Source organism: Capricornis sumatraensis, chromosome 6, assembly GCF_032405125.1.
Source record: "Capricornis sumatraensis isolate serow.1 chromosome 6, serow.2, whole genome shotgun sequence".
Taxonomy (NCBI): Eukaryota; Metazoa; Chordata; class Mammalia; order Artiodactyla; family Bovidae; genus Capricornis; species Capricornis sumatraensis.
In genome coordinates this window covers 78372368-78387841 of record NC_091074.1, presented here as the reverse complement: position 1 = coordinate 78387841, position 15474 = coordinate 78372368, and the positions used below count along the sequence as shown (strand labels likewise).

Sequence of the window (15474 nt, the reverse complement as noted above, 5' to 3'; positions counted from 1 at the left end):
GATCACAGGAAGAGAGACTTCTTTGCAAGAGATAAGACAGATGTATATTCATCAAAGTACATGAACTTCCTGTCTTCCAAAGCATCATCAGAAAGGCTATCTATTCAAACCATATTCTGGAATGCTCTCTGATACTATTTTTTTATGTCCCCAGTAGATAAGAGCATGGGACCCAAAGTCAGAAGCCTCCAATCCACTTCCTAAATAAATCTAACATCAGTTCTATGCTTTGGTTTCCTCAAAATGACAGAAGTAGTTAGTTAATGCCTGTCTACTCTTTTAGGATGGAAGAATTAAAAAAAAAAAAAATCACATAAAAATCCTTCATGCTTCTTAGAAATGGTTGCTATAAAACTCAAGGAACTACAGTATTATTATTATCACCTTGTATCAAGTCTTACTGCTACTTCTGAATCACGCTACTGATACTGGGTTTCAAATACAAAACTGTGGTCTGTCATCAGTGGTACAATTTTCTATGTAATTCTATCCTGATAACTTGTGCTTCCCCCTTCAAAGATTTAGTCTACTGATCCCTGGCCTGAGAATTTATTTAGTCCCTTCTCTCCCAAAGAAACTGACAGAAGTCACACCTCCCCAGTTCCTTGTAGACAAAACGTGAGAAGATTCTCCTTTTTACTTGAGGAATGATAACTATACAATATGCAAAATAAGGAGACACACTTGCTATACTCTCTACTTTCTACTTCCCACAACACAAAACCCGTGCAGTTACCTAGAAAATCCAAAAGTTTCTGACAATATAACTGTAACAATAATTGTGTCATAAAATTATAGGATCTAAGGCACAGAAAGGAAAAACTTTATCGAGTTTGCAAGAAATAACCCTGACTCCTCGAGCTACTTTTAGGAGCGGTTAAGGGTTTGTCTCTTCCTAGGGCCTGTGCCATGTCTTTGAAAAAAAGTGGCCTGGGCCCAAAGCACACACGGGGCAGCTCTGCAGCCCCATGGGGACCCTCCAGAGCAAACGTCTGCACCCAACGTTGCAACTCTCGATTCAGACACACCCCCTCCACCCCGCGTTTCAGAGGAGGTGTGGGCACTCAACTCCTTCAGTGGGGATAGGGGGACCGGAGGGAGGGCGGGCCCAGGCCTGAGCACCCATTTTGGAGGATCGGGGAGCTCGGCCCTGCAGGCTGTGCGATCAGGAGTGGAAGAGTGGTGGGCGAATCCGTGGGAGCGAGGAAGGAGGCAGGAGGGAGGGGGTCTCATGTTCGGGGGCGAGAAAAGGAAGGCGGCGGGAAAGACTCGGTAGGGCGAGATTGATCAGTGCGAGGTATTCTTTTTGTTATCTGTTTAGGGCCGGCGAGTGTGACGGGGAAGTGCCCCTCAGGACACAGTCGGCAAGGGGTCTCCCTACCGCCCCCGTCTTGGGGGGCACTGAGGACTTGCGGGAGGCCTCCCTCCGGAGTGAGGACAGTCACTGATAAGCGATGTAGGCTGTGCCGGCCGGGGCGCGGATCCCTGAATCTGCAACCCCGCGCGAGAGGCGTGGGACCGGGTGGGAGGGGATGGAGGAGGCCCCCGGCCCGGGAGGCGGGAAAGGCCCCAGGGCTCCGGGACGGGGCGGCGTCTCCGGAGCCCCGAGTGGCGGCGGCGCGGGCCCGGCGAGCCCCGACCCTGCCCGAGCCCCTCGGGCCGCGCGCGCCCCCAGTCCCCACTCTCCGCGGCCGCCCCCTCCCCCGCAGCTCCTCTCACCTGCACATGATCCGCCATTTTGCTCCATTCATGCTCCTCTGCGGCCCCCCCTCCCCCCCAACGCGCACCTCGGCCGGGCCGCCGCCGCCGCCGCCGTCGCCGCTGCGCCTGCGCGCTGGGGGCTCGTCGCGCTGCGCTCGCGGCGTAGCGCCGCCCGGCTGCGCAGGCCCGGGCGGCAGGGGCCGTGGTTGGAGAATGCGCAGCGCCGTTGGGACGGCGTAAAGGCGCGGCAACGTCAGCGGCCCGGAGACGCGGGAGGCGGGTGGAGGAGGGAGCAGACTGGGGGGCGCGAGGGGAGGGGGCCGGGGGAACAAAGCTTTGTTTACATGATTTTTAAAGGGGCCGCGCTCGCTCCGGCGGGCCGGCGAGAGCGGCAGCGGGAGGTGGCGCTGCCTTAGCTCATCGGCTTGGCGAGGGCTCCCGGAGGGACCAGGACCTGTCCCCGCCCAGACCCCTGCACCTGACGGATTCCTCCCTTCAAAAGTGTCCTCACGTCGTGCCCCAACCGACGCCCCTCACCCGGCTGCGGCCGTGCCACTGCTGTAACACCACACCACACCATACCCCCGGGGGTTCTTCCGGTGCGCCCACCGCCCACTTAGGACGCCTGCATTATTCTTTACTTTCCACTGCCGACGAATTTGTGTCCTTCTGGATTTCTACTCCAGTGGACAGGGGTCATTGCTCTCTGATCCTACGTTTTACCAGCAACCCAAATCTCCTTGTTTCCATTTCTATCCTTTTCTCCACGCTAAACGTTCATGGAAATAACCGCCAAGTAATGGTAATGATGGATACACGCAGAAGGCACGGTTCCGACCTTCCCCAATAAATTGTCATCTTAATCAGCTGTCTAGGCTGCCTCCTAAGAGTGGTAAGAAGCTGCGGGAGGTGCTGGTGGGGAAAGATAAAGGGATTTTCAGACCCCTGGGCTCAGTCTTGAGTGGAAAAGTCATCCCTCTGGGTGAGGTCAGGTAAGGCCTTGCCTGCTGAGACCAATTCCAGTCTTTCCCACTAGGGAAGATAGATCCTGTTTTCCATTAGATCCCACTCTGGCTTCCAGTCATGGTACCCAGATTAAATTTTATCTGAAATCTGAGAGTACAGGTTGTATGTTAGTAGTGAATGACACACACACTTTCTGTTAAGGATCAGGAGGACTGGTGCTCAGCATTCATTTCAACCTTCGTCCTCCTCCGAGTGTGTCTTCCTCATTCGCAGAGGTAGGACACCTAAAAACTACATTACCCAGACTTCCTTGCAGCCAGGGTTCTCGATGCAAGTTAAGCTCAGTTAAGTTCAGTCTCCCAGTCTTGTAGGACTCTTTGCAACCCCATGGACTGCAGCACCCCAGGCTTCCCTGTCCATCACCAACTCTCAGGGCTTGCTTTCAAACTCAGGTCCATGGAGTGAGTGATGCCATCCAACCATCCTATCCTCCGTTGTCCCCTTATCCTTCTGCCTTCAATCTTTCCCAGCATCAGGGTCTTTTCCAATGAATCAGTTCTTCACATCAGGTGGCCAAAGTATTAAGAGTTTCAGCTTCAGCATCAGTCCTTCCAATGAATATTCAGGACTGATTTCCTTTAGGATTGACTGATTTGACCTCCTTGCAGTCCAAGGGACTCTCACGAGTCTCCTCCAATACCAGGAAAGCATCAGTTCTTCAGCACTCAGCTTTCTTTATAGTCCAACTCTCACATCCATACATGACTACTGGAAAAACATAGCTTGACTAGACAGACCTTTGTCAGCAAAGTAATGTCTCTGCTTTTTAATATGCTGTCTAGGTTGGTCATAGCTTTTCTTCCAAAGAGCAAGCAGCTTTTAATTGCATGGCTGCAGTCACCATCTGCAGCGATTTTGGAGCCCAAGGAAATAAAGTGTGTCACTGTTTCCATTGTTTCCCCATCTGTTTGCCATGAAGTGATGGGACTGGATGCCATGATCTTTGTTTTCTGAATGTTGAGCTCTAAGCCAACTTTTTCACTCTCCTCTTTCACTTTCATCAAGAGGCTCTTTAGTTCTTCCTAACTTTCTGCCATAAGGATGATGTCATCTGCATGTCTGAGGTTGTTGATACTTCCTCCTGACAATCTTGATTCCAGCTTGTACTTTATCCAGTCCAGCATTTTGCGTGATGTACTCTGCATATAAGTTAAATAAGCAGGATGACAATATACAACCTTGTCGTACTCCTTTCCTGATTTGGAACCAGTCCGTTTTCCCATGTCCAGTTCTAACTGTTGCTTCCTGACCTGGATACAGATTTCTCAGGAGGTGGGTAAGGTGGTCTGGTATTTCCATCTCTTTAAGATTTTTCCATAGTTTGTTGTGATCCACAGTGTCAAAGGCTTTTACATAGTCAATAAAGCAAAACTAGATGTTTTTCTGGAACTCTCTTGCTTTTTCAATGATCCAGTGGATGTTAGCAATTTGATCTCTGGTTCCTCTCCCTTTTCTAAAACCAGCTTGAACATCTGGAAGTTCACGGTTCACATATTGTTGGAGCCTGGCTTGGAGAATTTTGAGCATTACTTTGTTAGCGTGTGAGATGAGTCCAATTGTGCAGTAGTTTGAACATTCTTTGGCATTGCCTTTCCTTGGGATTGGAATGAAAACTGACCTTTTCCAGTCCTGTGGCCACTGCTGAGTTTTCCAAATTTGCTGGCATAGTAAGTACAGCACTTTCACAGCATCATCTTTTCGGATTTGAAATAGCTCAACTGGAATTCCATCACCTCCACTAGCTTTGTTCATAGTGATACTTCCTAAGGCCTGCTTGACTTCACATTCCAGGATGTCTGACTCTAGGTGAGTGATTACACCATCATGGTTGACTGGGTCATGAAGATCTTTATTGTATAGTTCTTCTGTGTATTCTTGTCACCTCTTCTTAGTATCTTTTGCTTCTGTTAGGTCCATACCATTTCTGTCCTTTGTTGTACCCATCTTTGCATGAAATGTTCTCTTGATATCTTTAATTTTCTTGAAGAGATCTCTAGTCTTTCCCATTCTATTGTTTTCCTCTATTTCTTTGCACTGATCACTGAGGAAGGCTTTCTTATCTCTCCTTGCTATTCTTTGGAATTCTGTGTTCAGATGGGTGTCTTTCCTTTTCTCCTTTGCCTTTAGCTTCACTGCCAATTAGATTCACTCGGAGAAATCTATGGAGACAGAGCTTTTGACTGTTGCTTCTGACAAGTCTAGCCTTTGAGATGTGGGATTTTTCTGTTTTTGTTTTCCAACATTTCAGTATCCAGTTCTTAGTTCCTGGAGCGTACAGAGCAGGGGTGGTGGGTTAGGTGCTTCCTTGATGTCTTCTTGGAGTGATGATTGCAATGGGGTAGTCTTCCAATTCCCTACTTGCCTGATGGAGTAGAAATAACAGCTCCCTGTGGGGTCAGACCCAAATCCTCCCCCAACAACCCTCCCCACACCTGTTTCTCTCCCTCTATCTTCCCCTTTTTCAGTAAATGATAATCTAGTGTTTCAGCAGTCCCTCATAGCCAGTCCATAGCAAGTCCAGTACACACCCAAATCTGGCCGCTCATCTTCATCATTACTAACACCCTGATCCAGACCACAATCAGTTTTCTGCTGGGCTCAGATAATAGAATCCTTGCTTTCTTTGCTTCTGATCTTGCCCCTTGACAACCCACGTTCCTGACAGCTGCAGAACACCCTTTTAATGTCATAAATCAGATCATTCACATCCCTGCTTTAAAATCCTCAAGCGGCCTCCCATTACATTTAGAATACATTCGGAATCTTTCCTGTAGCCTGAAAGGCCGTGTGATAGGACCATCTGTCCCCGGTCCCCTCTGGCTTGCAATGCTCTGGTCATTCTGCCCTTCTTGCAGTTCTTCACGTCCAGCTATTCCTGCCTAGGGGCCTTTGCCCTTGAAGGAACTTCTGCCTGCAGTGTTTTCCCCTTAGATCTTTAAGTGGCTGGTTTCCTCTTATCACGGATGTCTTAGTTCAATTGTTATCTCCTCAGAGAGGCTTTTTTCACCAGTCCTATAGAAAGTTGTCCCCTCCCCCCATCACTGTCATACTTACAGCACTGATCATGGTCTGTCTGGAGCTATTTATGTCTTTAGTTTTTTCATCATCTGAGTCTCCAGCTAGAAAGAAAATGCAAGAACTTCCCTGGTGGTGTTGCAGAGAAGCCAACTGAGTCCATGTTGGAAACTTTCTTTGACTTGCTTTTTGTTGCTTTTGTTATTATAATCATACTTAATAGCTTGCCTCAGAGGACCCTGCCCCTCTGCTTGAGTGTAAACTAAAGTGCCTTTTTTCAGCTCATTGAGAGCTAATCTGTCCCTGCCCACCTGTGAATAGAAGAGATGAACACATCCCTTCCTAAGGCTTGCAAAGCATCTCCAAGAGGTGGTGCAGCGGTAAAGCATCAGCCTCCAACGCAGGCGACTTGGGTAGTTCTATCCCTGAGACAGGAAGATCCCCTGGAGAAGGAAATGGCAACCCACTCCAGTATTCTTGGCTGGAAAATCCCATGGACATAGGAGCCTGGCGGGCTCCAGTCCATGGGATCACAAAGAGTCAAACATGACTGAGCATGAGCACAAAACCGTTTCCCAAGGCTGGCCAATTCCCTCGGAGGTGTTTTACAAGACGGAAGACCCAAACATCTTTACTTCCCCACTGCCTTTCCCTCTAATCTGTCTCTTGACTTTAGTTCCTCATTGCTTTCTCTGTGATCTATTAAAGAACTTGGCATCCAGACCTGGACAAGATGGTTGTTTTGAGGCACCTTTTCCTCAGTCAGCCAGCTCCCCAAATAAAGTCGTATTCCTTGTCTCAACACCTCGTCTCTCGGATTCATTGGCCTGTCGCGTGGCAAGCAGAGTGAGCTTGGACTCGGTAACAGCAGTCCAGTGACTGATCCATCCTCCCACTGCAGGGGGCCTGGGTTTGATCCCTGGTCAGGGAACGAGTACCCACATGCCACAGCTAAGAGTTTGCATGCTGCAACTAAAGATCTTGTATGTCCTAACAAAGATCCAAGATCCTGCCACAATAAGACCTGGCACAGCCAAGTAAAGAAATGTTTTTAAAAAGAGAAGGGAACCACAATGAAAACAGGGAAGGGGACAACAGAGGACAAGATGGTTGGATGGCATCACCGACTTGATGGATATGAGATTGAGCAAGCTCTGGAAAATAGTGAAGGACAGGGAAGCCTGGCGTGCTGCAGTCTGTGGGGTCACAAAGAGTTGGACAAGACTGATTAACTGAACGGCAACAGCAAATGTCTTCTTTATGCTCTGTCCCTCCTACCTCTGCACAGAGGAGATGCTCAAAAAAATAACTTTTAACCTAAATTCTTCCAATCTCAGTCTCACCCTAGGGTGCATTTGGGGCTCTCAGGAGAACATTAAGGAGTTTGAACATTAAGGAGTGTTAAGCAATATTATTATGTTAATAATGATATACTTAATGGAGAGTGAGGACTAGGAAAAAACTCAAGAGACAGATCCTTCCTCCCCCACTGACAGGAACAACTGGGGTGGGAGAAGGCAGGATTGCTTTTATGAACACCCTCCCCCCTACCACTCTGAGGACAGGGAGGCCTGGTGTGCTGCAGTCCAAGGGGTCGCAAAGAGTCGGACACAACTGAGCAACTGAACTGAACTCTGCCCCCCACAACTTGTTCTCCGTCATTCTCCGGCCCCCGCCAACTCCCGGCCCACCATTCTATACCTTCTTTGCTGTTGCTTCTCTGCTGTCCAGAGCTGCCCTTGGGGTAGTTCTCCCCCTCCAGTCCTCCCCAGCCATTCATCCTCTGGGGGTTGCCTAATCTTTAAACCTGCCCAAGAAATCAGTCTCTTCTGCTCCTTCCTTTCTAGCTCCCAGAGTCCTTTTGTATCAGAGATTTAGTTGCTAAACACTGGTGAGAATAGTAACAAAAAGTTGCCAAATTCTTGGAGCCCTGATCTCCAGATCTGTTCCTAACTCCAGCTGAGAGAAACCATTGTAAAGGGAAGGATCCTGTGGCTTATACTGAAGCACAAATGAGGTGCAAGGTGTCCCTTTATTGCCAATAAAAGCAAAAAGGAGTCTAGGGGCACCCGGCCCTCCACTCATGCCTTATCTTTGGTGCCTGGGTCATCTAAGGGCCTCTGGCTCTTGGCCCTTCTGTTGTGTCCTTTTGGGTCCCCGCTTATAGAGTTTGCCTGTGGCCAGGCTGAAAATACTGGGGTTAGTACTTTCTCTGCAGGGTCCCCACACACAAGTCCTGCTAGGAAAAGTGGGGGTTGCTCTGAGTTCACGCCTGCCGCAAACAGCCACAGGAAAATAACTTTTCCTACTCCCATAGGCAAGGGATGGCATGGAGTGGGGGCGGGGTATACAAAATTCCCGGGGCTCAGGCCTCTAGGGTTAAATGCGTGCTGTTTGGTCGCTCTGTCACGTCCGACTCCTTGCCACCCCATGGCCTACAGTCCGCCAGGCTCCTCTGTCCATGGGGATTCACCAGACTAGAATACTGGAGTGGATTGCCATGTCCTCCTCCAGGGGATCTTCCCAGCCCAGGGATCGAACCCAGGTTTCCTGCATTGCAGACCGATTCCTTAGGGTCTGAGCCACCAGGGATTAAATAGTTTCCTGGTAATCTGGCAAGCTCGGGCTCCCCCCTGTGGTTCTGAGTGGAATGCGTCCAGTTGACCTTCGGGGAAGGAGATCAGAGAGGTGGACGGGAGGATCCTTTGTTGTCTGGCTACTCAGTCAGGTCCGGTCCACCCACCAGCGACTTCAGCATCTCAGGCCTACTGCATCTGAATCTCCAGTTTTAACCAGGTTTGCACATTAGCGTTTGAAAGGCACTGCTCTGACAGCCCCCAGGATGGCCTTAGAAGCCCTTCTTTTCTCACTCCCTAAGGAGATGCTGAATCATCCACAGTCCATGCAGCCCCTAAGTAGTGTTGCCTCCCCTAAGGGGCTGGAGAAATGGAATTGTTGTTGTTCAGTCACTAAGTCAAGTCTGACTCTTTTGCAGCCCTGTGGACTGTAGCTTGCCAGGCTCCTCTGTCCATGGAATTCTCCAGGCAAGAATACTGGAGTGGGTTGCATTTCCTACTCCGGGGATCCAACTCATGTCTCCTTCATTGGTAGGTGAATTCTTTACCACTGAGCCACCAGGGAAGCCCAGAGGGATGGAATAAGCCACCTACTTCCATACTCTTAACCCCTTCTCAAGGCATTTTCCCCCTTCACCATCATCCTTGGTTCCCCTTTGGTTTCTGGATCCACCTGTTCAAATCCAGGCAGCTGGACTGAGTGTCATGAGCTTTATGTGTCTCAGTCCTCTCCTCCAAGAGCCCATGATACTCATGTTTTGAGCTGTTTTGGTAAAGCACATGGCATGTACAGCAGAAGGTCTGAGCAGTGCACTGCTCTGCTCTTCTTCCCAAGACGACCAAACCCCTGCGGTAGAGGAAATGGCTCAGTTACATAAATACCCATTATGGGGTTACCCCAAGAGTGCTAGTCTAATTCTCTGGTATTCCCAATATTTCCGCACCATGCCTCTGTCAGATTGCTTCTCTAAACCATTTGGCCCAAAGTTAGATAGTCTCTGAGGCACTTAAATTTCCCCTAAGCCATGTGTCTACTTGCACGGAGTCTAGACTTTGTTTGCGTGCCAAGCTGCTTCAGTTGTGTCTGACTCTTATGGTCCCATGGACTCGAGCCCGCTAGGCTCTTCTGTCCATGGAATTTTCCAGGCAAGAATACTGGAGTGGGTTGCCATGCCCTCCTCCAGGGGAACCTTCTGGACCCAGGGATCCAACTCATGGCTCTTTTTTCTCCTGAACTGGCAGGTGGGTTCTTTTCCACCAGCGCCAGCTGTTGTTTTTGTTCAGTCACTTAGTCGTGTCTGACTCTGACCCCATGGACTGCAGCCCACCAGGCTTCCCTGTCCTCGCAGCATCCTTGAGGTCAGCAGTAAAAAGACTGTTCAATTAAAAGATCAGTTACCCTGGTGCTTCCTCCTCTGGCCTTGTGACTTTAGGAGACTTGCAAACAGGTGGGTTCACGCCTGCCCTTCCTTCTTCCAAGGGTAGAAAGTATGTCTGGAGACTGTGTGGACCTGGAACCTTTGGTAACTGTGAAGCACATTTGATAACTATGAAACTTTTTTTTTTAATATGAGAGTTTGCTATTGTAACTTAAAAGATAACCTCCAGATAGAATTCAAGTGTCTTTATAATGTTCACAAAGGCTGAAAAGAAGGTGGACTCCAACAGTTGAGACGTGCTTGGGGACTGTAGCTCGCTTCAGTGTGGAGACATTCATGTTTCTAGAAGCTTAGGAGGTGGTGGGTGTGTGTGTCATTGTGGGGGACAGGGAGTGTCCCCACAGAGGGAAACCATTTCAGCAGAGTGTATGAAAGTACTGAGGCTAACGTGTCCAGTGTGCCTGTGTGGCTCAGCTCTTGCTGAGTTGAGAGACCTGGTTTCCAGTTTGGTGGCCCTGAACCTGTCCTCAGCCCTTCCTTGAGCCTCAGTCTCCTCATTTTTAAATGAGGATGTTGGGCTGGTTGATTTCTCAGGTCTCTCCTAGCTCCATCATGCTAACCATCCAGCCTGAGCATGGTGGAGCCTTCAGCTCCTGGTTTTACAGTCAAATTTTTGTTTCTGGGTCTCTGTTCCAGAGGGTCAGCCACCCTGTGTTGGTGACTCCCCCCGCTCACATGCCTCAGGCCTCTGTCCCTGAGCTGCGTTCAGTGAAACACTAGAGTTGGGCTTTTTGGAAATTCTCTCTTACTCACTGAAAATGCAGGAAGCTTGAATGTGAAACCCACTCGTCAAAAAGAAAAAACACACACACACACACAGAGCAAGAAACCACAGGGCCTATCGGCCTGTCGTCATCAAGCAGCCGAGAATAGTGCAGAAAACTCTAGGCAGAGAGGAAATGAACTTGAGAGAAGGGGGAACCTAGGGCAGAGAGGAGCGAGAGAGGGTGCGAGTGGAAGGGGAGAGCTGGAGCTCAGGGGCCCCGGGATGCTGCGAGGATGGAGGGCGTGGTGGTGAAGCAGGGCTTCCTGTACCTCCAGCAGCAGCAGACTTTTGGGAAGGTAGGAAGAGCACCGTTGGCCTGGGGCTGGGCTGAGAGGTGGCGGAGGGTGGGGTGCTAGAGACTCCCCGGAGAGGAGAGGAGGCCCTGGAATGATCCAAAACCCTTATGGGGTGATGGAGACTGCCATCTACCACACTGGGTGCGGAACACAAGCTTGGGAGGGCTCGTTCCTTAGCAGCCGCTTGCTCCCTTGAGCAGCCTCCACATCATGGCCTTTGCTGACAGCCGTATCAGGAGGAGGGGATACAAGAGGACTCTGACTCTTTCTTGTTCTGTGGCGACTTCTCCTCACCGGGACACATTGGGAGGGACTGGACTGCACAGTGGAGGGGATAATTCGGGATGGCCGTGGAGGTTCCTTCCTCCTTTCCTGCCCAGTGGGCTGCGTTTGGCTGCTTTTGAACTTGAGCAGGGGTCTCTGGGAGCCAGCGCCCCATTGTGTCTAAACTCCTTTTCATTCTTTTGGCTTCTTTGAATGGGGAAGTCCTCCTTCCCTCAGGGGACCCACCCCAGGGTTCCTCTCTCTCTCTCTCTGTCCCTCTCCTGGCCTCAGGGCACGAGTCAGGAAGGTTCAGGAGAGTCAGCAAGTTCCTGGGGACAGGGCCTTCTGTGGGGCCTCATGCAGAAAGAGGAGCTCCCCAGTCTGGGCTCTCAGGCTGCCCTCCTCACCTCCTCTGGGCCTCAGGACTCACATGCTTTCTGCCTCTCACCTGGGATTCCCTGCGTTGAGCTTACCCAGTCTCCCTGCAGTTGTCTTCACGGGGCTCCCCCCTGTGCCTTTTCTTTTTTTCTTGCCTCCGGCTTCCTCTCTGCTGTCCCTGGAGGCCTCTTTCTGGGTCACTTGGGGTGCATCGTCAACACATACTAACTCTTAAGGCCTGTGTTAAGCCCTCTGCCTCCTTGGGTTTCCTGTGATCTTCCCCTGCATCTCCCCCTGGGGTCCTCCTCTCCCCGCTGGTCACCATCTCTCCATCTGGGGCCAGAAATGGCGCCGGTTCGGGGCTGCACTGTATGGAGGTTCAGGCTGTGCATTGGCCCGGTTGGAGCTCCAGGAGGGCTCGGAGAAGTCGCGCCGGGGAGAGGCCCCCCGGAGGGTGATCCGCCTCAACGACTGCCTGCGGGTGTCCGAGGCCAGCGGGGAGGCCAGCAGCCCCCGGGACACCAGCACCTTCTTCCTGGAGACCACGGAACGCCTGTATCTGCTGGCCGCCCCCACCGCCGAGCGTGGCGACTGGATACAGGCCATCTGCCTCCTGGCCTTCCCCGTGAGTCGTCCAGGGCTGCAGAGAGGATGTGGGGCACTGGGTGCCTGCTGAGGGCAGGTGTTGTGGGAGTCAAGGTCAGGATGCTGAGGGTGGTTCTTTGGTGGGGTGTGGATCCCAATTCAGAATAAAGATGGGAGGGGTGGGGGCGGCAGATTGAGTGCATTTTGCAAGAAAGCTTAGGGTGGCCAGAGGTGGGGCTGGAGATGGCGATGGTGGTGAACATTGGGCCTTCTCCCCAGGGTCAGCGGAAGGAGCTGTCAGGGCTGGAGGGGAAGGGTGGCCGGCCCCGCATGGAGGAAAATGAATTGTACAGCAGCGCGACCGCAGGTGAGGGGGCCCCCGCTTCTCCCCTGGCTGCTCTCTCCAGGGCGTGGTGGGGAGGAGGTGAGAGCTGGCCGGCAGCTGGCCCAGTCTTCCTGCCTTGTGGTTGCCCCCGGCCCCAGCCAGCCCCTTATCAGCCACTCCGCATCGCTTCCGGCCAGGCCCAAGGTTGGGGAGGCTGGCCTGCCTTAAATGTCAGCCCTTCACCCTTGGCCTTCTCCCTCTGATCCAGGCCTGGCTGAGGGACCCAGGTGAAAGTGCTTGTCTGAAGTTCTCCCTTAATGGGTCCTGAGCAATCGTCTGTAAAAAGAATGGTTTCCCTTCTGTGGATCTAAGGTGTCCTGCAGCAAGGGAGCTTTTTGCTGACAAGGCAGTCCCCCTCCTGTCCTCTTGTCTAGCGCTCTGGGGGCTGCCTGGGGGGAGCAGGAAGACACAGGGCAAGGGGTGCATCCAGGCTCCACCCCTTGGAGGGGCCCCCAATCCCCCGTGGCCTCGGCAGAGTGTGGGTAGGCAGGGAGAGCTGGGGAGGTGGGGTAGCACCTGCAGGTGTGGCAGGAGGGATGGGGAGGCAGCTGGGTTGGGGCGAGCAATGAGATGGAGGAGACAAAGCTGTGACTCTGGCGACGGGAGCAGGAAGGATGTGGCCGCGGAGGAGTCGGGGTGCTCGTGGCTAGGGCACGATGTCTCCTGGGGGAGGGGTTGGGGGTTCCTGGCATCTTGGGAAGTCTGACCTGGCCCAGGGCAGCTAAGCCTTCAGAACACAGGCACCAGGGTCATGGGGCCACCGATAATACTTTTCTTCTGGAGACCTGGCCTGCTTATTTAGAGCAGTGGTGAATAATCCGCCTGCTAATGCTGGAGACGCCGGAGGCCCAAGTTTGATCCCTGGGTCAGGAAGGTCCCCCGGAGAAGAAAATGGCAACCCACTCCAGTATTCTTGCCTGGAGAATCCCATGGACAGAGGAGCATGGCGGGTTATAGTCCATGGGATCACAAAGATTCGGACACAACTGAGTGACTGAACATGCACACACACAGCATTGAAAAAGGTTGGCTGTTTTTCCCATGAACTGTGTCTCCTCCCCAGGGACCCCCCAAAAGGAGTTTGCTGTGACCATGAGACCCACAGAAGTCAGTCAGAGGTGCCGGCTCCGGGGATCCTACACCCTCCGGGTTGGGGAGAGTGCCCTGGAGTTGTGGGGCGGCCCCGAGTCGGGCACCCAGCTATATGAATGGCCTTACCGGTTCCTCCGGCGCTTTGGGCGGGATAAGGTGAGCAGGGGCTGCCAGGGGTAGGGCAGAGGAAGGATGAACTATGAGAGAAAAGAGAGTGTCAGGGAGAGGGCTGAGGGGCGCTCAAAGGAAGAGAGAATGGAGGAGGGAGAAAAGATGAGATAAAGACCGGCAGAAGAAAATCAGCCCAGCCCAGGGGCTGGAGGAGAAACCCGGAGAGGGAGACATGGAGGAGGAGGTGGGTGAGGGAAGGAAAGAAGAGGAAGACCTGGGGGGGGAGGATGAACTCTGTGCCACTCTTCATACGCTGAGGGATGGAAGGAAGAAGGAAAAAGGAGAGGGGTTTGTTTGTAAGAAAAGACTTGGAGAGGAAGCAGCTTGGGGAGAAGGCCAAGCAGCTCCCCAGCCGGAGGGAAGTTGGAGGTGACGTGTTTGTGATTGGAAACTGGGTATAGGAGCAGCTGGCCCCCCAGTAACAGGCTTTCTCCCCCACCCAGGTAACCTTTTCCTTCGAGGCTGGCCGGCGCTGTGTCTCAGGAGAGGGCAACTTTGAGTTCGAAACCAGGCAAGGCAATGAGATCTTCCTGGCCCTGGAAGAGGCCATCTCTGCCCAGAAGAACGCCACCTCTCCTGGGCCCCAGACCCAGCCAGTCCCAGTCCCTGCGGTGCTCCCCCGGCCAGAGAGCCCCTACGCCCGACCCCACGACTCGCTGCCACCACCGTCGCCCACCGTCCCAGTGCCCGCTCCCCGGCAGCAGCGTGGACCAGAGGGAGAGTACGCCGTGCCCTTCGATGCAGTGGCCCGGAGCCTGGGGAAGAGCTTGAGGAGCATCCTGGCTGTTCCTCCCCAGCCCCCAGCCGACCCTCTGTACGACAGCATCGAGGATCACCCACACCCACGACCCGACCACATATACGATGAGCCCGAGGGGATGGCCCCCCTGGCCCTGTATGACAGCCCACAGGAGCCCCGGGGTGAGGCCTGGAGGAGGCAGGCCACAGCCGACAGGGACTCCAGCGGCCTCAAGCATGGCTACATAGTGGGACAGGACTTTGCTGCCTCTGGCTGGCCACAGGGGACTGAGTATGACAATGTTGTACTTAAGAAAGGCCCAAAGTGATGGAGCGTGGAGGAAATGCGATCCCCAAGGGAAGCCAGTGCTGGAGTCCTGTGCACGCGGGGCCAAAGTTAGAGGCTGGTGAGAAGGAGCTGGAGGGGCAGGCAGGCCTCCTCTTCCAGCTTCTGCTGGTGACTCCTGCCCACCGCATCCCAGGAGCCCTGCTCTGCTCCTTCTTGAACCCTCAGCTTGACCACTTTAGTCTGGTCCGAGGAATTGTCCCCTTCAGGGTTTGCGGCATGAGTCACCATCTGAGGGCAGGAAGAGTGCCCTGCGGAGACCGCCTTCTCCTACTCCTTCTCCACTTCCTCTTCTTTTGCCAGCCCCGCTGGCCTAAATGGAACCTCCGGCATTTAGAGGACGAAAGGATCCCAGCAAATCGCCCTGGTTCCTCGGTCTGTGCGGGCCACCCTTTCAGGGGACAGCTGTGGCCCCAGGCATGCTGGAGGATGGCTGCTGCTTTCTGCCAGTTTTGGACTTCTCTGTGGCATTAAACGTTTCAGAAATATTTCTGTGCAACATGAGAGTGTGGGAGGCGGGGATGGGACAGGCATGGCCCTGCTGGGGGTGGATACTTCGACTGGTCACCACTGACACCGCCTCTCCCAGCAGCAGGAGCCTCTGTGGGCATCAGCTGGGACCCCACATCTGGTCACAGATATAGAGGTCTGCGCAAGTCAAGGCACTCCGGGAAAGATGCTCAACACTTTGCTAGG

The 15474-nt window shown here is 52.8% G+C and overlaps 1 protein-coding gene across 1 annotated transcript; it reads left to right on the top strand.

Annotated features, from left to right (window-relative positions):
• Positions 1-10712: 10712 nt before the first annotated feature.
• On the top strand, positions 10713-15232 carry DOK2 (docking protein 2). The gene is made up of 5 exons (XM_068974465.1): positions 10713-10819; positions 11805-12086; positions 12326-12413; positions 13495-13679; positions 14138-15232. Exons 1-5 carry the CDS (start codon positions 10757-10759, stop codon positions 14759-14761), a joined length of 1242 nt encoding a protein of 413 aa, XP_068830566.1. The 5' UTR covers positions 10713-10756; the 3' UTR covers positions 14762-15232.
• Positions 15233-15474: the final 242 nt, after the last annotated feature.

Coding starts and splice junctions, on each gene's coding strand:
- DOK2 (XM_068974465.1), top strand. CDS start 10,757: ATGGAGGGCGTGGTGGTGAAGCAGGGCTTCCTGTACCTCCAGCAGCAG. Junction 10,820..11,804: donor AGCAGCAGACTTTTGGGAAG/GTAGGAAGAGCA, acceptor ATCTGGGGCCAG/AAATGGCGCCGGTTCGGGGC. Junction 13,680..14,137: donor GGCGCTTTGGGCGGGATAAG/GTGAGCAGGGGC, acceptor TCCCCCACCCAG/GTAACCTTTTCCTTCGAGGC.